The 26,070-nt window shown below is 43.3% G+C and overlaps 1 protein-coding gene across 5 annotated transcripts in view; it reads left to right on the top strand.

Annotated features, from left to right (window-relative positions):
• Nucleotides 1–21,385, top strand: part of ALG9 (ALG9 alpha-1,2-mannosyltransferase) — a 361,563-nt gene extending 340,178 nt beyond the window's left edge. For all 5 annotated transcript variants that reach the window (XM_073602427.1, XM_073602429.1, XM_073602426.1 and 2 more), the window contains one exon: nucleotides 20,258–21,385. In XM_073602427.1, the coding sequence (XP_073458528.1) occupies nucleotides 20,258–20,381 (124 nt within the window). In that variant the 3' untranslated portion in view covers nucleotides 20,382–21,385. The remainder of the gene's footprint in view (nucleotides 1–20,257) is intronic.
• The last annotated feature ends 4,685 nt before the right edge of the window (nucleotides 21,386–26,070 follow it).

The following is a 26,070-nucleotide window of genomic DNA, read 5'->3' as shown; positions in this document are numbered from 1 at the left end:
TCCAAACAGAGGATATTGACATCTGAAAACGCTTTGCTGTCTTCTTATAGCCTTCTCCAGCTTTGTGAGCGTCAACTATTTTCAGTTTCAGTTTTCTAGACAACTGCTTAGAAGAACCCATGGTGCTGATTGTTGGGGCAAGGTCAGATGAGTCTGGCCATTTAAAACCTTTGAGATTGACATCACCTGGTCTTCCCAGACTATGATTGAGAACAGTCCATGACACTGGCAGGTCTCAGCTTTGCAAAGGGGGCAGTGCATGCTATAAATTCTGCAGGGTGCCCAAACTTTTGCAGACGCCATTTTTTGGTTTTCTGTAATTTTGAAAGTGTAAATGACGGAAATAAAATCTAACTTTTTTTGACATATTATAAGAATGTCTAATCTGTAATTTGATGCCATTTGGAGATTTTTCCATCTTTCCTTGGCTTCGTAATGCACATTAATACACATTTTAACCTGGGGTGCCAGACTTTCGATCCCCACTGTATTTCTTTTTTCTCTGTGGATATCGCCAATCTCAGTCTTTTCCCCCCTCGCCTTTGCCTTTTCTTGCTGTGTCCTGTTTTCTGGTTGGTTGTTTTTTCTTCGGCTGCTGGTAGTATGTTGCAGACATGGCGTTTTTGACCCCTCGGGGTTAACACTTCCACCGGAAAAAACCTTGTCTGAAGGGATTCGGGGAGTAGATGTTCCCATCAAATGCTGCCACTGTGCCCATCTTATGCAGACACTGTGCCCATCTTATGCAGCCTCACTGTGCCCATCTTATGCAGCCTCACTGTGCCCCATCAAATGCAGCCTCACTGTCCCATCAAATGCAGCCTCACTGTCCCATCAAATGCAGCCTCACTGTCCCATCAAATGCAGCCTCACTGTCCCATCAAATGCAGCCTGTGCCCCATCAAATGCAGCCTCACTGTCCCATCAAATGCAGCCTCACTGTCCCATCAAATGCAGCCTCACTGTCCCATCAAATGAAGCCTCACTGTCCCATCAAATGCAGCCTCACTGTCCCATCAAATGCAGCCTGTGTCCCATCAAACTCCCCCCCCCCCCCTCTGTGGGAGGTCCGGACCGGCACAGCAGCACTTACCTTGCTGTGGTGTCCTCTTCTGCGGTGTCTCCTTCAGACGGGCACTGGCAGCGGCGATGGAGGACTCCACTCCTCATACTTCTGGTTTTCTCTCTCGGGCGCAATGGGAGAGAGAAAACCGGAAGTGACATCTAACACGGATGGAAATCAAACCACCCAGCCGTAGTAATAGATACTACGGGCACCGGGCGGAAGCTACTCGGCGATTCGTAATGCGCCGCAAGGCGGGACAAAACCCTTGACAAAAAACCTTGTCTGAAGGGATTCGGGGAGTAGATGTTCCCATCAAATGCTGCCACTGTGCCATCAAATACAGCTACTGTGCCCATCTTATGCAGACACTGTGCCCATCTTATGCAGACACTGTGCCCATCTTATGCAGCCTCACTGTGCCCCATCAAATGCACCCTCACTGTCCCATCAAATGCAGCCTCACTATCCCATCAAATGCAGCCTCACTATCCCATCAAATGCAGCCTCACTATCCCATCAAATGCAGCATGTGTCCCATCAAATCCAGCCTGTGCCCCATCAAATTCAGCCTGTGCCCCATCAAATTCAGCCTGTGCCCCATCAAATCCAGCCTGTGCCCCATCAAATCCAGCCTGTGCCCCATCAAATCCAGCCTGTGCCCCATCAAATCCAGCCTGTGCCCCATCAAATCCAGCCTGTGCCCCATCAAATCCAGCCTGTGCCCCATCAAATCCAGCCTGTGCCCATTCAAATGCAGCCTCACTGTCCCATCAAATGCAGCCTCACTGTCCCATCAAATGCAGCCTCACTGTCCCATCAAATGCAGCCTCACTGTCCCATCAAATGCAGCCTCACTGTCCCATCAAATGCAGCCTGTGTCCCATCAAATGCAGCCTGTGTCCCATCAAACCCCCCCTCTCTGCGGGAGGTCCGGACCGGCACAGCGGCACTTACCTTGCTGTGGTGTCCTCTTCTGCTGTGTCTCCTTCAGACGGGCACTGGCAGCGGCGATGGAGGACTCCGCTCCTCATACTTCTGGTTTTCTCTCTCGGGCGCAATGGGAGAGAGAAAACCGGAAGTGACATCTAACACGGATGGCAATCAAACCACCCAGCCGTAGTAATAGATACTGCGGGCACCGGGCGGAAGCTACTCGGCGATCCGTAATGCGCCGCAAGGCGGGACAAAAGCCCGCAAATGAAGCGCCGCGTCTGCAATCTTGTGATTGCATAGACGTGGCGCTTCCCATAAATGCACTGTGTCCAGCGTCCGAACACATTGCACTTATAGACCTTTTTTTCTTTTTAAAGGGCCAGTTTTAAAACAATTTTTAAATTTTTTTTTTTGTGACTGCCTGGAGGGGGCGGCGCCCATGCGCCCCCCCTATGGATGGGCCTCCACTCAGGCCTACCCAGATGTGAGAAGCCTGGTAAATCTAGCTTCATGAGATTATATGGCGACAAAAAAGTTCTAACACTCATAGTCGTACACCCGATGGTGTCTCAAGGTATGCTACATTTGAAATCATCCACTTGCCTACATTTTACAGAACAGCTAGATAGTTACTAGCATAAAGTAATAGCCAACAGTCAGTAAATATAGTGGAAAAATCCACCATGATCAAATTAAAACATGCTTGAGATAAGCACAGATCTATCCTTAAAGTGGATGTAAACCCAATGTCATCCTTTCTAAACTACTGCCATAGGGGTTATCTATAAGGATATACATGCCTCCTGCATGTATCCTTACCTGTAAAATGTCTCCCCTCTCTCTGTTATTAGACCCGAAAAACTGCATATTCTGTGGGTGGGTCTGTTGTTTGGAGCTCCGTGGGTGGAGTCGTGATGTCAGTAGACTCCCCGTCCACCTCTACACTCCCCTTGTCACAATGCATTTTCTCTGTGTATTTCTAACACTGAACTTCTGCTATGATCTCTAACATCCAGTGAAAAGACAGGAAAGTAACCACATGACTTCAGCATGTAAAATCATGGTGAGGTGTGGAACAGCCAATCCTTGCAGTGCTGCTGAAGAAAGGAGTGAGGGAGGGAATTTAAAAATACAGCATGTCTCTTAGGCTAGTGCACGAGATGTAAATCACCTGTCACTCACAGCAAGGGGGTGGATTTGACAAAGTTTTTCTCAGTTTGTCAAGAATTGTCTCACTGAACAATAAAAGAGGATTGCTCAGAGATGGATTAACTCTGTGTGGCAAGACTGGGCTCAAATGATAGGAAATCTTATACTCTACAGTATGATTACAAAAAAAAATTCAGGTTTACATCCACTTTAAGATAAACTAGTATTAATAAAACAAGTGGGAAAAATGTGCTCACTATCTTGGTTTACATGACGTCCCTGTTCTAAGTAAAAAAAAAAAAACAATTTAAAGGTGAGCAGCAAAAGTACAGACCAGAAGAGGAAATAAATCTTTACATTACTGAGTTGAAAGATTGTAAATATCCTCAGTTAACATCTGCTGCCACTGATAATACACTAAAAAAAGAAAAAAAATGTATATATAACCTCTGAGAGGTTGCTTTAGTGCCTGAAAATGCATAAGATGTGTTGTGCATTTACATCAGTCAACGATATAAATGTATATGTTGTTGTGTTACTCATAGCCCCCTAGCACTTAACCATAAGACACATGTCTGCATAAGTGCTCCGCATCATTAATCAGATGTCACAGCCAGGCTCCCTTGTAGGCATTGTGCAGCACTAGCATAAGATGCCCCAGTGTTCTACAGTCTCTGCAGGCAGCTGCGCTTCTTAATCCCCTCTGACGCACTTTCTTACGTATGCTGTATTGCTTTTTTTTCCATGGAGGACACGTACACTTACTCTAGGCTACTCTCTGCACAAAAGACAACCCTGAATTCAGACAGATTTAACCTCTAGGTTTGCTTTTCTACTTTATTTCTGTGGCAGTTTTTAGCATCAGCTGGCAGTGTGCCCTTCAAATAAAGATCTAAAAAAGATGGCATAAGTAGAAAGTAGATGCATATTTTTCTAAATGTTGCCAACAAAGGCGACATATTTTTTTTCAATTAAAGGCTAATATAGGTGTTTTTTGTGGGTTATTCCCTTAAATAAGGTATGTTGCATCATTACATATTGACTCATGCTGCATTATGTGACAACAGAAAATTTTATACTCAGCGCTGCCCCTCTAAATCATGAATATACATATACTCGCATCAAATATGTGTCATGTAACAACATGTATAGCAAAGTGCCAATCAAGTGCAAAAAAAATGCATTCAATAAAGTTCAAAAAAAAAGTGCAAAATAAGGTGCAATCAATAAAGTTCATCAAGTGTGAGGTATAGGGCTGGTGACACGTTGTAATCTTGGTGACTTCCTGTGCTCCCCTCCTGGGTCCCCACTCACCAGATGAAGATGATAAATACGCCTGTGTATACCAAGATGGTGTCTCCTGTCCAGCAGATATGTGGATTGGTTGTGCCTCAGAGGATGGAATCTCCTCTCCTCCACCACTTGATGTAGATCCTACATACTTTACTTGGTCAAAGACGATCGAGGTAGTAAAGTTTGGACAAGTGAAGAAAAGAGGGCATATAGTGTAATAATACAAGGTTTATTAAAAGGTTTAAAATCATTACACTTACATCAGAATCTTTAAAATGTGCAAAAATTGCCACCTTGGCATCCAAACAGCCTTCACAGATTATCCTTAGCTTGACATGTTTCGCCCGTCCCACTGGGTGTCATCAGTAGCTGAGCATAAAATTTTCTGTTGTCACATCTTTTGGGGTACTCACCTTGCACTACAGCGGCAGCCCTACTACTTATGTACATGGGGGTGTGTGTGTAAACGCACACATATGTGGTACATTTTGTATTTATTCAATATTTATTTATAATTTTATTTACAATTTTTTATTTATTTTTCTCCATGGCGCGGGTTCTATCTTTATTAGTTTTATCATGCTGCATTATGTTTGCCATGCAAGGTTCAGCATCAGTAGGTGCTCTATCACCTCATGCATTGCCTTTGTGGAAGCTCCTGTCATCTCACCTCCTACTGAGCTCCTGAATGCTTTCGTTGAGGTACAGCCCACTCTTAATATGAAGAAATTTCAGATGCCAGCAGTTCTTAGTAGCTAAAATTAAAGAGGTTCTTTAGCCTTTTTTTAAAAAAATTAAATAAAAGTCAGCAGCTACAAATACTGTAGCTGCTGATTTTTATTAAAGAGGCACTTACCTGTCCAGGGATCCAGCGCTGGGCCGGTTCTTTGCCAGTCTTCGGGTCCCCAGTGCCTCCATGTTGACTGTGGGAAGCCGGCTGTGACTCCCTGTGGCTTCACAGCCACCTTCCCACTGTGCATGCGTGAGCCACGCTGCACTCTGTGAATAGCCCTACATCCTGCTAGTTCCTGTGACTTGTCCCAGGAGGTTGCGGGCAGGTGGGAGTGGGTACCGGTACCTGCCATAAATGGATATCCACTCTCCCAAAAAAATGAGACACACAAGTGGAAGAGGATCAGCTGGACTTCCTTTTTAAGGTGAAGTTTACATTCAATATTGAATGCTTTACATTCAATAAGTATAGCATTCCTTTGAGAAAAGATTTTTGCATAATTGGTTAAAGTCTATCTATAGCCAGAACGTATTTATTGGTTTTAGAATGGAGAAGTGTTAAAGCCAAATCAGGTTTTTGTTGCCTGTGTTTCCTGACGACTTCTTACAACATTTGATGACACAACTGGGGAATTGTACCCCTGCAACCTCATAGGTTATCCATTGACCTCTATTAGTGGGCACATAATTAAACTGTTCTGATCAAGGCTGCCGCAAAGAGTATAGCTTGCCAAAGCATGTATTACTGGTGATTTTATCACTAGAGCATACAAATTCTACAAAACTGGGCCATGAGGAGCAGAAAAGAACTGTCAACTGCATAAAAGTTTAGGTTCTGTTCACACCTAAACTTTGCTTTGGATATAAAAAGAAATTCAAAGCTTTAAATTTGCCAGTAAGTACTGTTCAATCACTTATTAGGAAGTGGAACATTTGGGGATCTCTGGATACCAAGCCAAGGTCAGGGAGACCAAGAAAGATTGCAGCCCTAACTGCCAGAAGAATTGTTCGGGATACAAAGAAAAACCCACAGGTTACCTCATGAGAAATATAAGCTACTCTGGAAAAAGACAGAGTGGTTGTTTTTAAAGCGGAGTTCCACCCAAAAGTGGAGCTTCCACTTTAAGTCCTCCTCCCTAGCTCCTGTTTGTAAAACTGAGCTTTTGGGGAGGAGGAGGGAGCAGGTACCTGATTTTGACAGGTACCTGCTCCCACTTCCATTCCAGTCGCCTAGGTGACTGGAAGCGGAAGCTCTCCCTCCCGAAGACTACGGGACCAGTCACAGAGCGCAGCGCTGCTCATGCATTTGCAGTTGGCACTTGGTTGTGAAGCCACAAGCTGTTACAGTTGGGTTCCCATAATAGAGATGCTGGCGCCACCAAGGGAGGACACAGGGAGAACACAGCGTGGGTGAGTGCACTGCTGGATCGTGGGACAGGTGAGTGGCTGTTTATTAAAAGCCAGCAGCTACACTTTTTGTAGCTGCTGACTTTTAATAAACAAAAATATGACTGAACAAAAAATTATCAGCGTGGTCTAGTTGCCAGAAAGAAGCCTTTACTGCGCTAGTGCCACTGGCTACAATATGTCCGACAATGCCTTGACATGCCACCAAGCTTTTTTGTAGCATTGGCACAGTAAAGGCTTCTTTCTGCCAACTTGACCATGCAGCTTATTTTTGTTCACGTATTGTCATATTCTGCTCCTTAAAAACAACCACACCATCATTTTCCAGAGCAGCCTGTGTTTCCCTTGAGGTTACCTGTGGGTTTCTCTTTGTATCCTAAACAATTTCCCTGGCAGTTGTGGCTGCAATCTTTCTTGGTCTTCCTGACCTTGATTTGGTATCAAGAGATCCTTGAATTGTCCACTTCTTAATGATTGAACAGTACTTACTGGCAAATGTAAGGTTTTGGATATCTTTTTATATTCTTTTCCATCTTAATAAAGTTCCATTTCCTTGTTACACATGTCTTTTGACAGTTATTTTTGCGCTCCATGGCTCAGTATCCAGCCTGCTCAGTGCATTCACGTGAGAACTAACAAACTCATTGTCAATGTATACACAGACACTAATTGCGATTTAAAAAGCCACAGATATGGGAAATGAACCTTTACTTGCCATTTTAACCTGTGTGTGTCACCTTGTATGTCTGTACCAAGGCCAAACATTCCAGGGTATGTACACTTTGGCTCCTTTTTAAATCATAATGAAAACAGAAATCACCCAAATGGCCTTGATCCAAACAACTATGTGAATATAAATGGCTGCATATGATCACTATCCTTAAAGGAAAAAATGTTCCAGCATCAGGAGAATATAGTGTTTATTGGTCACCACATCCCAGTTTTAAAGTAAGAGAAGAAAGAACCACTTTGGGAAATGAGACTTTGAAAGTGACCAATACCCAAATTAATGTCAATAAAAATTTAATTTATTGTATAAATCTAAACATGATAAAAATTGTCACAATAGAGTATGAAATACACAATTGATACATATACAGACGTTGATTACATCTCTGAAGACCCAATGTTTCTGGCTAAATGCCTTTCTTCAGGGGTTATTAACAAACAGAGCGCAAACGTCTATTGAAGAAACATATATATCATTAAAAGAACAGTAAACACAGGTTGAAACAGACAACTGCATGCAAATATTGATAATGTCAAATTCATACCAATAATATAAATTGTTTGTGTAAAGAATAAAAAAGGAGGTACCTAGAGGGGCCCCCTCCAAGAAGAACAGAGAGACTGGACAGATGGGTCTTGAACGCTAGATCCCTCACAGGCAGGGGCGATATCTCAGCGAAGGTCCAAATACTGATCACATGTATGACATCAGAACTAGTACAATCTAGGTGAACAGAGAAACACAGTAATAGTCCATATGTCTTCCTAATTATACCAAATGGGTATGTGCTGTATTAGTATGTGCATAAAAGTATAAAGTATACACACCTATAGAGTAAATACTCATCACATACCCATGGGTATCCCCAAGGAATGGGTCCCACAAAATAGCAGGGAAAGTTCCAATAAGTCCCTCTGCTCAGGAGGAATGCCTGTGCTGGACCAGAAAGGGGGAATGGGGAGAGGAGTGCTGTTAGATTGTAAATCACCAAAATTGGATCAGAAAGCCAAGGGAGTCATGATGAGTAACACCATCCTTACCTCCTGTAGATCGATCATGTACACCTCTGATGCCCTGTCCGTCACAGCCCTGTCAATGACCGGCCGCGGTGGAAGCTTTATACACACTGCGACGCGTGCGCTGTGGTCCCGTGTGTATCGCGCAGGGGTGTTTGTGATCAGGAAGGACCATCTATCCTCAGAGCGCATGGCATCGCCCCAGGGAGAGACGTGTTGGCACCCTGCGCTCCAATGGCACCGACGCATAACACACGGCCTACTGGCAAAGGGGGGAACCAACACAATGGTCCAACCTCGCCAATGCCCTGTAAACATAAGGGGGAGCCTACGCTGAAACAGCGAGGAGAAACCCCCCCCCCCCCCCCCCAGTGCCCCGGGTGAAACATCACCAGCCAGAAGAAAGTTTTTTGGTATGATCAGTCATAGTTTTAATATTGATGCCAAAATGTCACCATTTCTGCCAGGGTATGCAAACTTTTGAGCATAACTGTGTGTGTATACAGTATCTCATAAAAGTGAGTACACCCCTCATATTTTTGTAAATATTTTATTATATCTTTTCATGTGACAACACTGAAGAAATTACACTTTGCTACAATGTAAAGTAGTGAGTGTACAACTTGTATAACAGTGTAAATTTGCTGTCCCCTCAAAATAACTTAACACACAGCCATTATTGTCTAAACCGCTGGCAACAAAAGTGAGTACACCCCTAAGTGAAAATGTCCAAATTGGGCCCAAAGTGTCAATATTTTGTGTGGTCACCATTATTTTCCAGCACTGCCTTAACCCTCTTGGGCATGGAGTTCACCAAAGCTTCACAGGTTGCCACTGGAGTCCTCTTCTACTCCTCCATGATGACATCACGGAGCTGGTGGATGTTGGAGACCTTGCGCTCCTCAACCTCCTGTTTGAGGGTGCACCACAGATGCTCAATAGGGTTTAGGTCTGGAGACATGTTTGGATAGAGGTGTACTCACTTTTGTTATATACTGTGTATATATGTATATATTTAGATATATTTAGTATCTCACAAAAGTAAGTACACCCCTCCCATTTTTGTAAATATTTTATTATATCTTTTCATGTGACAACACTGAAGAAATTACACTTTGCTACAATGTAAAGTAGTGCGTGTACAGCTTGTATAACAGTATAAATTTGCTGTCCCCTCAAAATAATTCAACACACAGCCATTAATGTCTAAACAGCTGGCAACAAAAGTGAGTACACTCCTAAGTGAAAATGTCCAAATTGGGCCCAATTAGCCAATTTCCCTCCCCGGTGTCATGTGACTCGTTAGTGTTACAAGGTCTCAGATGTGAATGGGGAGCAGGTGTGTTAAATTTGGTGTTATCGCTCTCACTCACTCATACTGGTCACTGGAAGTTCAACATGGCACCTCATGGCAAAGAACTCTCTGAGGACTTGAAAAAAAGAATTGTTGCTCTACATAACGATGGCCTAGGCTATAAGAAGATTGCTAAGACCTAGAAACTGAGCTGCAGCACGGTGGCCAAGACCATACAGCGGTTTAACAGAACAAGTTATACTCAGAACAGGCCACGCCATGGTCGACTAAAGGAGTTGGGAGAACGCGCTTAGCGTCATATCCAGAGGTTGTCTTTGGGAAATAGAGGTATGAATGTTAACAGCATTGCTGCAGAGGTTGAAGGGGTGGGGGGTCAGCCTGTCAGTGCTCAGACCATACGCCGTACACTGCATCAAATCGGTCTGCATGGCTGTCGTCCCAGAAGGAAGCATCTTCTAAAGATGATTCACAAGAAAGCCTGCAAACAGTTTGCTGAAGACAAGCAGACTAAGGTCATGTATTACTGGAACCATGTCCTATGGTCTGATGAGACCAACATAAACTTATTTGGTTCAGATGGTGTCAAGCGTGTGTGGCGGCAACCAGGTGAGGAGTATAAAGACAAGTGTGTACAGTCAAGCATGGTGGTAGGAGTTTTATGGTCTGGGGCTGCATGAGTGCTCGGCACTGGGGAGCTACAGTTCATTGAGGGAACCATGAATACCAACATGTCGCAGAGCATGATCCCCTCCCTTCAAAGACTTGTCCGCAGGGCAATATTCCAACATAACCCCAAACACACATCCAAGATGACCACTGCCTTGCTAAAGAAGCTGAGGGTAAAGGTAATGGACTGGCCAAGCATGTCTCCAGACCTAAACCCTATTGAGCATCTGTGGGGCATCCTCAAACGGAAGGTAGAGGAGTGCAAGGTCTCTAACATCCACCAGCTCCATGATGTCATCATGGAGGAGTGGTAGAGGACTCCAGTGGCAACCTATGAAGCTCTGGTAAAATCCATGCCCAAAGAGGGTTAAGGCAGTGCTGGAAAAAAATGGTGGCCACATAAAATATTGACACTTTGGGCCCAATTTGGACATTTTCACTTAGGGGTGTACTCTCTTTTGTTGCCAGCGGTTTAGACAGTAGTGGCTGTGTGTTGGGTTATTTTGAGGGGACAACAAATTTACACTGTTACACAAGCTGTACAATCACTACTCTACATTGTAGCAAAGTGTCATTTCTTCAGTGTTGCCACATGAAAAGATATAATATGTGAGATACTGTATATATATATATATATATATATATATATATATATATATATACACACACACACACACACACATACACAGGCAGCTCTCCAGCCTGTCATTTAATACTGAAGCCAGTAGAGGAGGTTTTCTGCACAGCACACTTCCTCTACTGGCTTATCTGTGCTAGCGCTGCACAATCAGGACTGCTGCCCTTGATCGCTGTGAGGTCCCATGTCCCAACCTTCAGCTGCTGCAGTGATTCGGGAGGAAGCTTCCATCCCTGCCTGCTGCCGCTACTCAGCCTTTGTAGCACGGAGCCGAGGAAGCCTGAAACACCTCCTCAGCTCTGTGCTACACTAGAGGGGGCTCTCCAGTCCACTGCCCTGTGCAGAAAAAAAGCCTGCACATACCATGGAGAGCAGTGATGGCAGAAGAGGTGAGGCATTTGTCACTGTGAAAATGAGGGAAAGCTTTGCAGAGACCAGAGAGTTTATTCAGAGGAGTGCACTGTGGAAGTGTGTGGGGGAGGGGGAATATGTTGAGAGAGGTAAAGTTTGTGTGTGTTTTTCAGAGTGGAGAGCATTGTACACAGAGGTGAGCTGGGGGGAACTTGTGATGAGAGGGGATCTGAGAAAGTATGAAGGGGGAGGTCAGCAGAGAGGAGAGCTGGGGGGATTTGTGATGAGAGGAGAGCTGGGGTGATTTGTGATGAGAATAGAGCTGGGGGCGATTTGTGATGAGAGGAGAGCTGGGGGGATTTGTGATGAGAGGGGAGCTTGGGGGATTTGTGATGAGAGGAGAGCTTGGGGGGATTTGTGATGAGAGGGGACCTGGGGGGTGATTTGTGATGAGAGGAGAGCTGGGGGGATTTTGATGAGAGGAGAGCTGGGGGATTTGTGATGAGAGGAGAGCTGGGGGGGATTTGTGATGAGAGGGGAGCCTGGGGGGGGATTTGTGATGAGAGGGGAGCTGGGGGGATTTGTGATGAGAGGGGAGCTGGGGAGTGACTTGTGATGAGAGGGAAGCTGTGGAGGATAGTTGGACAGAGAGGGTGAGTTCATGCACCTTTTCTCTGAGAAAAAAAGCCCTGTATGTGTGTGTGTGTATATATATATATATATAGATATACATATATATATATCTATATAGATAGATATATATATATATATATATCTATATATATATATATATCTAATGGTCCCTGGAAAAATTGCTGACATTTCCCTGTTTTCTTTGTTCCCATAACACTCTGCAGTTATCTCAAGGAGTCCTCACAGTTTTAGCCATGGTCTACAAAACGTTTACTATCTGTGTTGTGCAGATGAGGATAGAGGGACAGTCAGTATTTTAACAATAGACAGCTAGTCTGGGCTGACACAATTTAGTCTGGAAACATACATGTGGCGTCGGCCTACAAAAAAGCAATTGGGAGCTGCGTGCATTTCTGGCAGATCAACATTTTTTTTTCCTGCAATTTGCAGGGTCTGTAAAGCATTATAAGCTAGGAAATGGGCATTTACTACTTTAAGGAAGTTTTTGTACTTTGCTGTTTCTAAATAATTTTGCTTTTGCAAAACATATTGGAGTGGAAAAATCCACACAGACAGTTATAAGCTCTCACCAATAGAGTTACTAATCAGTTATGTGAACCAGCAGCTAAGAGACTGTAGAAAATATTCTGAATGACGTGGAATAGTACCAGGAAATCTAGAGAATATTGCTTTCGCACACAGTTTTATGGGAATATTTGTATGCGTCATTGCTCAAGAAACATATTGACCTGCATTTGTAAACATGTCATGTTTGATTAAATTACATTTGCAAACACATCATACAATTAAACAGATCTATCTACCTGTTTTCATACATCATTTTGTGCAGGTTTATTGATGAATGTACAGGTGGATATGACCGTTTTTAATGCTTTTACTCAAGATAACATTCCCAAAATGTGCCTGTTATACCTTAAAAAATAAGTATAGGTTCATAATGTGTTTTCAGAAACTCTTTACATTGTAAGGCAGAACACTATTGATAATGATGTTCATCCAATTGACTCTTGGCGAATCCAATTGACTCTTGGCTATTCAATGAGCCAGCTCTCTCTGCTTTTTCCATTTATGTTCTGGCTGGTGTCTAACCATAAGTTCATTTGGATGCCAGGCTTCCTTTTGCTGCTAACAGATTTCAATCATTATTGCCTTCTCCGGTGAGTCTGATTGCTTATATATCAACAATAAGTGAGCCTGAGTTTTTTTTTTTTTGTTTTTTGAACTTGTCAGGTTGTTTTAGGCACATTCAAAACAATGTTAGTGCAGCGCATAAATAAAACAGTCCATAATATGTAAAGACATCCAGAAGAAAAGAAGATCCCTCATGAGAAGCAGGGGAACAGGTTCTTCTGTATACAGTGACGATATCCTCCACCCCAGACACACAGATGTGCTTACCAGATTGGATGGACCTCTTGTTACTGGAGGTCATGAGCGCATGTGTCTGCTAGGAGGTGGGTGAACACTCCACAACCACTATGGATATCCAATTCGACCCCGTAGGAGGACACTCCGGTTACAGTAGTAAGGGTAATAAGAGTGTCCTCCTATGGGGTCGAATTAGAATGCCAATTGTTAGCACGGTCTTTTTGTCTGCCATCAGTTTCTGGCTCCACAAAAGCTATTTTGGAAAATTGGAAATTCCACAAACACACCAAAATCTTGTGGAAAGCCTTTCTAGGTTAGAGGCAATTATAGTAGTAAAGGGGATTGGGGAGATTGTGGATAACTCCTCCTAAATGCTGATTGTTGTGAAATGGGATGTCCAACACACTGGTATATGTGTAATAGTTGCCTGTCCACAAACTTTTGGCCATATAGTGTAAGACACAATCAGTTTCCTGCTATGAGCCAAGTTGGTTGACTTGATACTCAGACAAATCTCCACAGTTTGGAAGATACCTACCAAATGGATGCCCTTTACTTGTGTCCAAGCAGTATATGACTACATAAGTGGATCTCATGATTCAAGATTTCTAAAGTAAGACTTATTCTGACTGTTCATAACAGTGATCTGGTTCTTTGTCATGTTTCACTGTATAGTTAGTATGAGAATGTGATTTTTTGAGCTGAGCAATAAGGACATTTTTGCTTGCCTACGATTTTACTCTGTTCGGAAAAATGCAGTACAGCTTTTCTGACATTTTACTAATTGTGCGTTTACAAATGGCTGGCAGCCCTGCATAAGCCTTGTATATAAAAGGTGTATAATGGTGGTTTTGCAAGAAATGCAAGATTTGTACCTAATCGGTATGTTTATTTTCCTGTAGAGAAAATTATTCTTGCTTCTCCACACAGTAACTAAGGGACACATTCATTTCATCTGTATTCCAGAGTGATTTATCTTGGTTAGGCAATGGATAAAGACAGCAGCTCACTAGTTTTGTCAGTCATATGCACAAATTGCAGCATAGCAGAGGTTAATAATGAAGAAGAGCTTGCAGGCACGTTGGCCAAGTATTATACTCTTGGGGATTCATAGAGCTGAATTGACGTCAAGTCCTGTACAGTCACAGATGAGCGTCTGATACATAGAGATGGTAATTGAATTAGAGAGCAGCCACCTAATTACACCGTGCAGACACTTCATTGTCAGGAAGCATTTCATTACAGATAAGGCGAGAGCTAGAATTTCTGTGTATCATGGTACAGCCGTTTCAGCTCCCGGCTATGACATGCTCATCCCTTACTCACTGCGTAATTAGTCTCCTGAGATACAGCTCTTCAACTGGCAGCATATCCATTCCTATTTACAGTGTAAGTGTGACTATAGTAGTCACGTTGTGGATTTTTCCTCAGTAAGAACTATTAAAACTGTATTTACCAGCATCTTTTAATTGCAAATTCAGATGTTTACACCAAATGCATGTATAGTATATGAACCTGTTTTCATTTGTGTATTTTTTATCACCCTGACGTTTAGCCCATTTCTGATTCAGTGCTGTGCATGAGAGCAGCGTCTCTCTCTGCTCTCTCTCCTCACTGGGCAGATTGACAGCAGCAGGAGCCATTGGCTCCTACTGCTGTCAATCAAATCCTATGACGGGGGTGGGACAGAGCCGCTTTGTGTCAAAAGATGCAGACAGGGAGGCTTGGGCGAGAGCCTACGTGAGTGCCCCTATAGAAAGTGGCTCTTTGTAAAACTATTGCACAGAGTAGGTAAGTATAACATGTTTGTTATTTTATTTACAAAAAAAAACAAAGCTTTATTATCACTATAATGTAATTGCCATACCTGTAAGCCTGTTCTGGCCTCGCTTGAAGTCTGGCTGAAATGCTCCATTGCTGTTCACATTCCCATGTTCTGGCTAGTTTCCAGGGCATGTCAGAGATTGGGTTCCTGCCCCTGACATTACATGAGTAATGAGGGCAGATTAACCCTCATTTTCTGTCCCACACACAGATACACATAGAAAAAAGTTGGCGCTTGCACCAGCCTCAGTGAAGATCCACCTAACTGTTACATACCTAAAAGTAAGGGGGACTTTAAGAAAAATAAATGAAAGTAAATTACTCTAATAAGTCCATATTAGTCCATGATGTAGCACCTTGAAGGCAGCCCAGTGAAGATGAGAAGCAACTCTTGAGAAGGCTGAGGGAAAAAGCAAAGAGACGCCACACTAAGTGCAGTATAGCATGAGTTTTTAATGAACAAATCATGCATATATACTCACAAGAGTAGAAATAAAATAGGCATGTCAAGTGTGGGTGAACAAACGTCCGGGAGGGAGTCCGTCTGTACAGCCACGGATGGACTCCCTCACGGATGTTTGTTCACCCACACTCTACATGCCTATTTTAATTCTACTCTTGTGAGTATATATATTCACGATTTGTTCATTAAAAACGTATTGCTATACTGCACTTAGAGTGGCGCCTCTGTGCTTTTTCCCTCTGTCCCACACACAACAGAAGGTAAGGAAAAAATCTCACCTTTTACAGCTGTCAGTGGACCTGGTGTTTTCATTGAAGATTTTTCCTCTGCACCTGGTAAGCTGGTTACTTTTAGGTTTTAAATTTTAGGTTTCCATCACAATAGCATTCGAGATAACTAGCCAACAATAAAATCTTAACAGGCTCTATCCCTTCCTTGTTCTATTTGAAAGTAGAAAAAATTTTTTTCTGGTGGTCCATGGTAAATATTGTTTCCCATGTCTCAATTCCCTAGATTTCCAACCTAGTCAATACTCCGTTGTTCTGACAGCATCGTTTCTTGGTTGACTACATCAACCTCTGGCATGCCATAAGCTGCTACATTTTTTTCAGACTTGCCGAAGTAGTATGTATCAGTTTATAGGTGCATATTATGTATAGGTACTAAAAGCAGAAGGGTAGCCACCATTCTATAGAATAACCCACTGTTACAGCAAATTGTGCACCATTTTTATACATATGTAAGTATGTTAATGTTTGTACTCCCAAATGTCTGGGTACCTTGTTAGGAAATGTCCGAGCTATCAAAAATATACAGTTTTTAGCTCATATGATATAATTCCGTTGCCAAATGTATATGGCTATAGGCTAAAATGCTGTATTGCTGTGGACCCTATTAATACACTTTCTAATTATGGAATGTGCTCACAACAGTCATAAGAGTATTTTTGTTTGTATGAGGACATCTCATCAATTAATAAAATGTACAAGTTTTCTCAAAGTTGTAAAAGTAAGTACGCAATTGTAATTGTCTCAAAGGTGCAAGGCTGGAAGCAACTCATTGTAATTGTACTGAATTCAGTTTTATAAAATTGCATTTAACTGAAGAGTGCATATGGCAATGCATAATTTATTGAAGGATTATTAAATTAAATTATTTATTAAAATTTTGTAAACCTCTGACATATTGTAGAGTGGCTGGTGTACACTTGGGGCCTTTTAGATGTATGCATTTGCATAGAGCATCAATGTGTGTTTCCTTTGTGTTTTTGACATGCATTTTCATGCGCTTTGGTGTGCTTTTTAAATGTGTTTTTTTATTTCGAATTGGGAGTGGATCGAATTACCAGTCATTAAAAGAGAAGTGAGGGAATTAAAAAAACACACTCACCTAGATAGCTGCAGCACCAATCCGATGCTGCAACTGTCCTCCATCGGCTCTACACCAAGAACTGAGCATTTGAAGACCACTGATCGCTCAGTTCTTGGGTCCACTCTGAGCACAGAGCAGTGACTGACAGCACTTACTAGCGCACTGGTCTGTGGAGGGGATGGGAGCAGTTGGCTCAGGCTCTCAGTGGCGCACTGAAAGACTGAGCTAGCTGCCAGACAGGCAGTTTGGCAGAACCCAACATTATTGGAGGAGGAAACATTGCCTTTTATTCTTCTCTCCCTCTACTGAGATACTGATGTTATGCTTCATTATTCTCCTCTGGCCAGCAAGGGGAGAGCTAAAGCCAAGCAAGCCCATACACTTCTATGCAGAGCGCTGAGAATTATGGGCATTATAATTTGGGATGTATATAACACAATGTGCAGCGCTAATATGCATAAAATTAATCAAATACTAATGCAAATGTATAAAACCTATAGAGGGCTATATAAAGCGTAAATATATAAAACGTGACATTCTATAGAAAATATATATATAAAGTGCTTGTGCTCCATGAGTCACACTCAGTCCTTAATAAGATATTGAACTAATCAGCAAAAGTCCAAAATAGCATTGACATGTGATAATTGTGTCTTCATGCGGTGTGCACAAGACCCCCACCAGGTGTACCCTCACCTTAAGGACTTAAGCCTGTAATTTGATAGCAATAACCTGCACAGATCCTCCTTTGTTTCCTTTATCCTATGCAGGTTTACGGAATACTGATATGGACCACAAGCCACTTGCTCCTCCCGGTGATAGCACAGCTCAAAAGCCACTATTTTATCCTGGTATGTTCAGACTCTCCTCATATACATTTAATGCGAAAAATGACAGAGGCATGCAATAGCGTAATAACGTTTAAAAAAATGTAATTTCAAACAGAACTCCACATACATACGACTCACATTTCCAATAAATAAAAATCGCCTTTAAAGTGCTATAGTGCTGAGGGGTGATAGTCACCTGTGGTCCGGTTCTGCAGCCCCGGTTTCACAGCGTTCCCCCTATCCTGTGCCTGCTCTGTAACACTTTCCGGTGGAGCTTGATCGGCTGACACAGGAGGCACCAGGAAGTGTTACAGAGCAGGCACAGGATAGGGGGAACGCCATGAAACTGGGGCTGCAGAACTGGACCACAGGTGACTCTATCACCCCTCAGCACTATAGCACTTTAAAGGCGATTTTTATTTATTGGAAATGTGAGTTGTATGTATGTGGAGTTCTGTTTGAAATTAAATCTTTTTTAAACGTTATCACGCTATTGCATGCCTTTGTCATTTTTCGCATGTAATGTATATGAGGAGAGTCTGAACATACCAGGAGAAAATAGTGGCTTTTGAGCGGGGCTATCACCAGGAGGAGCAAGTGGCTTGTGGTCCATATCAGTATTCTGTAAACCTGCATTGGATAAAGAAAACAAAGGAGGATCTCTGCAGGCTATTGCTATCAAATTACAGGCTTATTTTTTAAGCCCTCAAGGTGAGGGTACACCTGGTGGGGGTCGTGTGCACATCGCATGAAGAAACAATTATCACACGTCAATGCTATTTTGGACTTTTGCTGATTATTTCAATATCTTATTAAGGACTGAGTGTGACTCACGTAGCACGAGCACTATATATTTTTTTTTTTTTTTCTATAGAATGCCACGTTTTATATACTTATGCTTTATATAGCCCTCTATAGATTTTATACATTTGCATTAGTATTTGTTTCATTTTATGCATATTAACGCTGCACATTGTGTTATGTATATTGTATTATCACATTTTGGGGAAGTGTGGGAAGTGCAGGCAGCTGATTATAGTTATAATTTATAGTGATTTAGGTTTAGTGTGGCAGCTCACAAGGTTTTCACTTATATATAATTTGGGATGGCAACCAAATAATGGGACGCATAGACTCATTGGACTACAGATCACAATGGACACTGTGCAGGAGGAGGAGTGGAGAGGATTTTGTTAAACTGCCCGGAAAAGTTCTTTCTCGACGCTGAGGAGAGAGGGAGAGCAGGGCACCTCTATACAAGTATTCATCTGCCAGCAGGGATGGGAGCCTGAGACTGAGGACACCCGGGGGCAGCGCAGCTCTGCCCACATCATGGATTCTGCACCACTGCTGCATAGAGGTTGGGAGTGTCCACTTTCTCTCCTTCCCACCGCTGATCACTGGAGGCTTTCAGGGTGAGACTGAGGGCACTCCCTTCTACAGCGAGCGTTCACAGCAGCATCCTGGGAACCGTTGAGCAGGCTGTCCACCCATTATTGACACTGCTGGTAGAGAATGAGCTACTGAGAGCAGGACATTAAGTGCACCCATTCCATACTGCATACTCTACCATACTTTTTCCAGACCTAGACTGCACCAATACCAACCCTATACTGCATTATACCGAAACTTTACCATATCTACCTTTCACCTGTACCGAGGCTATACAATACCTAAACTGCATGCAGGCTAACTGGGACGGTTGTTAAGTGTAAAGACACTCTTAAAAGTCCCAATGATAGCTGGAAGATGAACATCTCAAAAGACTGCCCCTCCCGTAATAACTACCCTTCTTTACCATTTGAATACTCTACTAGGGTTTTAGGGATATTGAGGGAATGTGGGTTGCAGATATCCTTTAAAATGTGTATAGATCTATGAATGAAAATTTAATATATTGCAGCTTACCAGTCCTTAGATGTGTTTGCTGCATTTGTTTTTATTTTTTTCCTTTATTTTCACCTACTGATCCTGTCGGTAACAGACATCCCGTTTTATGTTGACACTGCTTATTCACTGTACTGTACAGTATCAGTGTATAAACAGTGTTGTCATCCTGGACTACTCACTCCTGATTTGGATAATAGAACACTTTTCTCTCTCCTCATCTCCATAACATATGCTGGAGGTGTTCTGTAGCTCAGAGAGGAAACCTGAGCAAAGCTTTTAATACTACTTCGGATTTCAGTGCAACAGAGGTACTATGGTGTCAGCTCACTAGAGGAAATTAGGCGCTCACTATGCTTATTCAGACGTTCATTTTATCTGTTTTGGCGCACTTTAAATAGAAATTAGTATATGCAAATCACTTCTTGTAATATTGACAGCATGATTTTTGGATGTGTGCTTTGGAATGCTATTTGTGTACAGATTATACTAGGCAAAATATACCAAATTTTAAAGCCACAAACCGTTGCAATTTAAATTTATTTAACTTTCTTCTACTTTTCAGATCTTCAAAATTATTCCGCGCATTTTATGTCCCATTTGTCTCTAGCTGGCACACAACGTATGCTAATTACACCATTCTGAAAGCCCGACGGTCTAAGCAGGTAAAGAAGAAGAACATTGGATAAAAGGAGGCAGAAGTGACACCATCAGTCAGTGATGTTTTCTGTTCACCTGCTAACACTGCCAAAGAAGCTTTTGAAAAACTTGTTGTCTACTGCGGCAGATGAGCATCCAAAAGTCTTGCTACTTTCTTAATGTACCCAACAGTCTACTGATATGTTATTAATACTTCTGTCTTTGCAATGGGCAGTACCCGGCAAAATCCCACTTTACATTGTGAACTTAGGATTTTTACCAGGGGATAGCTTGTGTAAAGGCAGATTTCATAAGTGTTCTGTGTGTTCCTGGTGTGTGTATGGGGGTGTATGTCAGTAGATACATATACAATCCAAACCCTGGCATTGGGAAGTGCAGAAATCTTATTTAAAGGACTGGGAAGTTGTTTAATAATTCTATACAAATTTAGATAATTTTGTGTTCATTTTCATGTATTCAGTTTTGAACTTCCATTTCAATGATTCTGACTGTTTCAGTATTGTAAGATACAGCAAGAGAATAATCAACTCTTATATTGCAATTGGCATTCAATACTTACTCTGCTCCCTGTACGTACTTACTCTTGAAATTGTAAATGTCCACCATGTCAAATATTCAGTTAGTGGAGCTCCATGCAGACATATCTTATTTGTGTTCCTCACTTTTATCATCTTCCTTACTATAGTAGCTAAAAATTTCACAGATTAACACCTCTAACCTCCATCCTCTCAAATGCTCTCCCATGGAAGAAGTGAACTCAGCCTATCAACTTTTGCTGCTGTATAAATATTTTCTGCAAGAAATTAGTTTGATTTTGATTGAATGAATGTAAAAATAAAGATGGATCATTGGAAGTAAGGTTGTATATAAAAGAAGGTTAAATATATCCTGTCATGGGAAAGACAGGGGTTGCCATTACTTGACTTCACCTTCTGAGAAGCTAGTTTCTCCGTTTCAGGATGAGCCTCTGGCTTCATGAATTTGAGTTATCTGCTTCAAGGAATCATGCAAATATTAAAACTTCTGACTCTTCTTTGACTTTTCCTTAATTTTTCTTAATCAGTTAGTCTGATACATGTTAAAAAAGAAGTTGTTTTTTTTTTTTCTATTCATACATACCTAGGTGGATGCAGCCATCAGACCGATGCTGCAGCGTTCCCCTGGCATCTCTGCACTGAGAACCGAGCCACCGAACACTGGCTCGGGTCTCACTCCTCTCCGAGCGGAGAGCTGTTGACTGTCAGTCAGCATCTCTCCTGCTCTGCTCTTCCATGCTCACTGGAGCGCTGAGCTGTAGAGAGGCGGGTAGCGGCTGTCTCAGCGGCTCGCTGAGAGGCTGAGACGGCCATCAGTCCAGGCAGCTGGCGGATCGAGACTTCGGAAGTCGGAATGATGCGCTGCCTCAACTGATTACAGTGACGTCAGCGAGAGCGGACTGCAGACCGATCTCCGCTGAAAACAGGTCACAGGAATGCAAAACGAATTGCACTCCTGTGACCCATAGGAGAAGCCCAGCCTAAAAAGCTCAGGCTGGACTTCTCCTTTAAGGCAGATAGAGTCCAATGCAGAGTAGAAGCTTTAAACCCTTATCCCTTCAATAAAATGAGCCAAGAGAAACTGCTCAATTTGCAGTGTCTGTGCTGACATGGTCCCATCAGACACCAACTTGCCTACAAGTGTGTCCTCAATTATGAAGTGACAGGCAGGTGCACAGCTTTGACCAATTACACTATCCCCCTGGCTTAACAGCAGAAGAATTAAAGTTATAACTAGGCCCCTGAACATCCACCGGCCCTGGGAGACTGCCCAGGTTGCCTTGATCATGATGCTGCTCTAATCCCCTTGGTTCTTTCATGACTGCTTCACTTCAGCTGAATGTGTTAAAAGTAAAAATGTTTTTAGTTTTTAATAGAGAAAGGGAGGATTATAACCCCTGTCAAATGTTGTTTCGCCATCTGTGTCTCATTAGGGAGACTTCCCTTCACTTCCTGTCCTGTAGCCAAATAGTAAGTGAGAGGAAATCCCTGCAAATTAAGGGAATTCCTTGGGGACCCCCAGGTCACCAGAACTGGTGTCTCCATTCGAAGATTTCACCTATTATTACTTTTCTGCAGAGATCCCAAAATTTGAGATTTACTTTTACTTTTAATGATAATGCTAAACAGGACAAATGTTGAGGGGGAGTCTCCTTATCGGGGTCACAAACAGCAATAAAAACTGAAAGGGGTTTTAATCCCTCTCCACTCTATCCAAAGCTAGAAAAAATGTTTCCTTTAGTTATAATTTAACATATAATAAAATGCAAAACTTTTTTTTTTTTTTTAGTTTTGGAAAGAGTAGAGATGGATTAGAGCACCAATTAGATTTTTACTGCCGTCTGTGCCCCCATTAGGGAGATTCACCCTCTCTATTTGCCCTGTTTACCATCATCATTGAACGTGAAAGTAAAATACATTCCCAAATTTTGGGTTTTCCCCAGAAAAGTAATAGAGGGCTAATCTTCCGATGGGGATACAAGTTCTAGTGAGCTGGGGGCCCCAAGGGATTCTCTTAACCACTTTCCGACTGGCTCACGCCGATATGTCGGCAAAGTGGCATGGCTGCGCAAAATCACGTAGGGGTATGTCTCCCCTTTAAGAGCTGCCAGAGGGCGCACGCGCGTGCTGCTCGGCGGGGGACCCGATGGGCGTGGCCAGTGGGCACGATCGCCTGCACGAGATCCCTGTGCTGTCAGAGGAAAGGAGACAGATCGTGTGTTTCTACTAAATAGAAACAGCGATCCATCATCTCTTTTAGTTAGTCCCATCCCCACACAGTTGGAACACAGTGAGGTAACACAGTTAACTCCTTGATCGCCCCCTAGTGTTAACCCCTTCCCTGCCAGTGACATTTATACAGTAATCTGTGCATTTTTATAGCACTGATGGCTCTATAAATGTCAAAGGTTCCAAAAATGTGTCAAGTGTCCAATGTGTCCGACTCAATGTCCCAGTCACAATAAAAATCGCAGATCGCCGCCATTACTAATAAAAAAAAATTAATAATAGAAATGCCATAAATCTATCTTCTATTTTGTAGACGTGATAACTTTTGCGCAAACCAATCAATATACGCTTTGATTTGGCTATGGGACAGGAAGTGTAGGTAAATCTCCCCAATGGGGCAGAGTTGGAAAAAAAGACTTAAAGGTTATAACCCTCCCTTTCTCTATCCAAAATGAAAAAAAAAAGTTTTGCCTATAGTTTTACTTAAGAGTAACTCTAATTTTATTGAGAAAAAATTCATTCCCTTCTGGGTAATCTATGTACATTACAGGGTTTTTAACAAACTTTGTGACATATTCTACCTTTTGTTATTCTTAAGAAATAGCGGTTTGTGTCCATGTGGATAGTGAATCTGTATGGAAGTGGTTTTATAATTATCAATCAGTTTCTGTACCTGCAGGGCTATAATGAGGAAATTGGCAAGTTCTGCATCACTTTAGACATGATTTCCCTTTGGGAGTGTCTCACGAAAATTACATTTTTGTTGCAGGGGATGCTCAAAACCTGACTTGTATCTTAGTGCAGACTTCTGGGAAAATCAGTGAGCCAATCACACAAGCAGGACTACATTTCTGGAGGGTGTTGTGTATACCATCTGTGTACAGAACGCCTCCAGGTAGTCAAATTGTATTGCATATTACAGAAAATTACAGCTCTGCAGATTGAAAAGGAAAGGTAGTTTTTAACAAAATTCAATTACAATATAACTTGAGTTGCAATTGTATACCCTATATTGTTTTTTTTTTTTTTGTTTTTGTAATTGCTCATTTTTTTTTCACACGAAAGTGGAGTAACCCTTTAATATAGTTTACTGTCTAAAGCACTAAAGCAACTTTAGTGGCAACTTAAACAGTTGTGCTCATAAGTTTACTTACCCTGGCAGAATTTATGATTTTGTGGCCATTTTTCAGAGAATATGAATGATAACACAAAAACTTTTCTTTCACTCATGGTTAGTGTTTGGCTGAAGCCATTTTTCCCAAGGCGTCTTTCAGGACAGCAAAAGAAACCTGAGATCGTGACTCCCAACGTAAACCAGGAAACACCTCCTTCCTCCAGATCTTTAAAGGGAGGCACCTCCCTACCACCCATCTGTTTTTGTGTTTCCTCCAGCCTGGAGGGAACATCCGGGGGGGGGGGCATGGTCTCTTAGGTGCTCCTGAGAGACAGGGATTCCTCACCATTTTCCTCCTTTTTTTTCCAAGGACCTCAGCCCTCCCGGTTTATCCAGGCTTCTGCAGCGGTACATCCTGGCTCCTCCTTCCCCTTTGGTGCTCAGGGAGAGCCGCAGTGGATCCAGCCAGCCCGCTCTCCTCCGGCTGAGCGGCGGCTGCATGTTCAACGCCACCATTTTTCAGTGGCCGAGAAGAGTCTCGACCATGACAGAAGTGACATCACTTAAGGGCAGGTCGGCGCCTGGCATTATTTCCGGCGGTCCGGTGCAGTGGCACTATGGAAGTCTGGAAGTGGAGCGTAAAGTTACGACTGCACACCCGCTATGGAGGACGCGGCGGGCTCTGCAATGGTGGGGACAGGCGCCAGCAAGGCCCAGGTAGGGGGCCGCTTAAATCTGCCCGATCCTTTACTTGGGGTTTCCGGTCCTCTTTTTTTCCCTCTGGTGGCGGGGGCCTGTCTGGGCACTTTAGGCTGTTTCTACCTATTCTTAACGAGCACCTTGGGGTGGTCCACAGGCGAGGACTGGGTCTCAGCAAAGGCCTCCTGTTTTTTTTTTTTTGTTTCCCCTTTAGGCCAAAAGCTCTGATTAATGCAAAAAGAAATGTCCCTGGGGCGTGGCCTGACGAGCTATGGAGTAGGACGTCTGCATAGAGAGCTCCTCTGCCCAAAATCCTACAACAGCCATCCTGCCTGTATCCTGTCAATCCTACCCAAAAACACACCCCAGCAGAGATACCCTGGTGCCTGCAAAGCCTCTGGAGCGGTTGGATTGCCAGGAACGCTCCCCGAGGCCGCGAAAACCGGAGCGCTCCGTTCTGGGGCCGGAAATCTAGGAAAGTCCCCGGCTTCGGCCTAGTGCCTGGAGCGGCGGCCATTTTGCTCCACCCGGCGGCGGCTCCGATCCGTTCCACGGGCGTGCTGGGACCCCCCGAGGTTGACCCCTGTATACACCGGCCCCCGGACTGCCTGTGGCCCCTGAAGCTGTGCCTCTGTGCCCTGTACCAGCCTGTGGAGCGGCCCGTGGCTCTGGCCTGGCCCTGAGAGTGGCGGCCATATTGCTACACCCAGAAACGGCTCCACTAGTTCCCCTGGCCTGCCTGGCTCCCCTAGAGAGGACTGATCCGCAAGAACCTGGACCCCAGGACATCTTCAAAGAGTGCAGCACCCCGGGGGGGGGACCAGGTATGTGGTAAAGTGTGAACCTGCACACAAAACCCCCCAAAGAGAAGAGATCCTGTGGAGCGCTTCACAGGAATATTCCACCCCACGGGCTCCCCCTCCTATCCCGGGACAGAAGCAGACTATGTCCCCACCGAGACGGAACACTGGGACGGCAGACAAGCTCGCTCAATATCGCCGCCAGGACAAAGACATGCAACAAGATAATGGAGCCGGCGCAAGCGCGGACCCCGCTCCTCAGGCGACAGATACCGCCAAAGTTCTGGATGCCATAGCCGCCCTACAAGGTACCTTGACTGCAAAGATAGACGAAGTGAAA

The sequence above is a fragment of the Aquarana catesbeiana genome, linkage group LG10, assembly GCF_042186555.1.
Source record: "Aquarana catesbeiana isolate 2022-GZ linkage group LG10, ASM4218655v1, whole genome shotgun sequence".
Classification (NCBI taxonomy): domain Eukaryota; kingdom Metazoa; phylum Chordata; class Amphibia; order Anura; family Ranidae; genus Aquarana; species Aquarana catesbeiana.
Note: the sequence above shows the minus strand (reverse complement) of the source record. Positions and strands in the feature narration are given on the sequence as shown.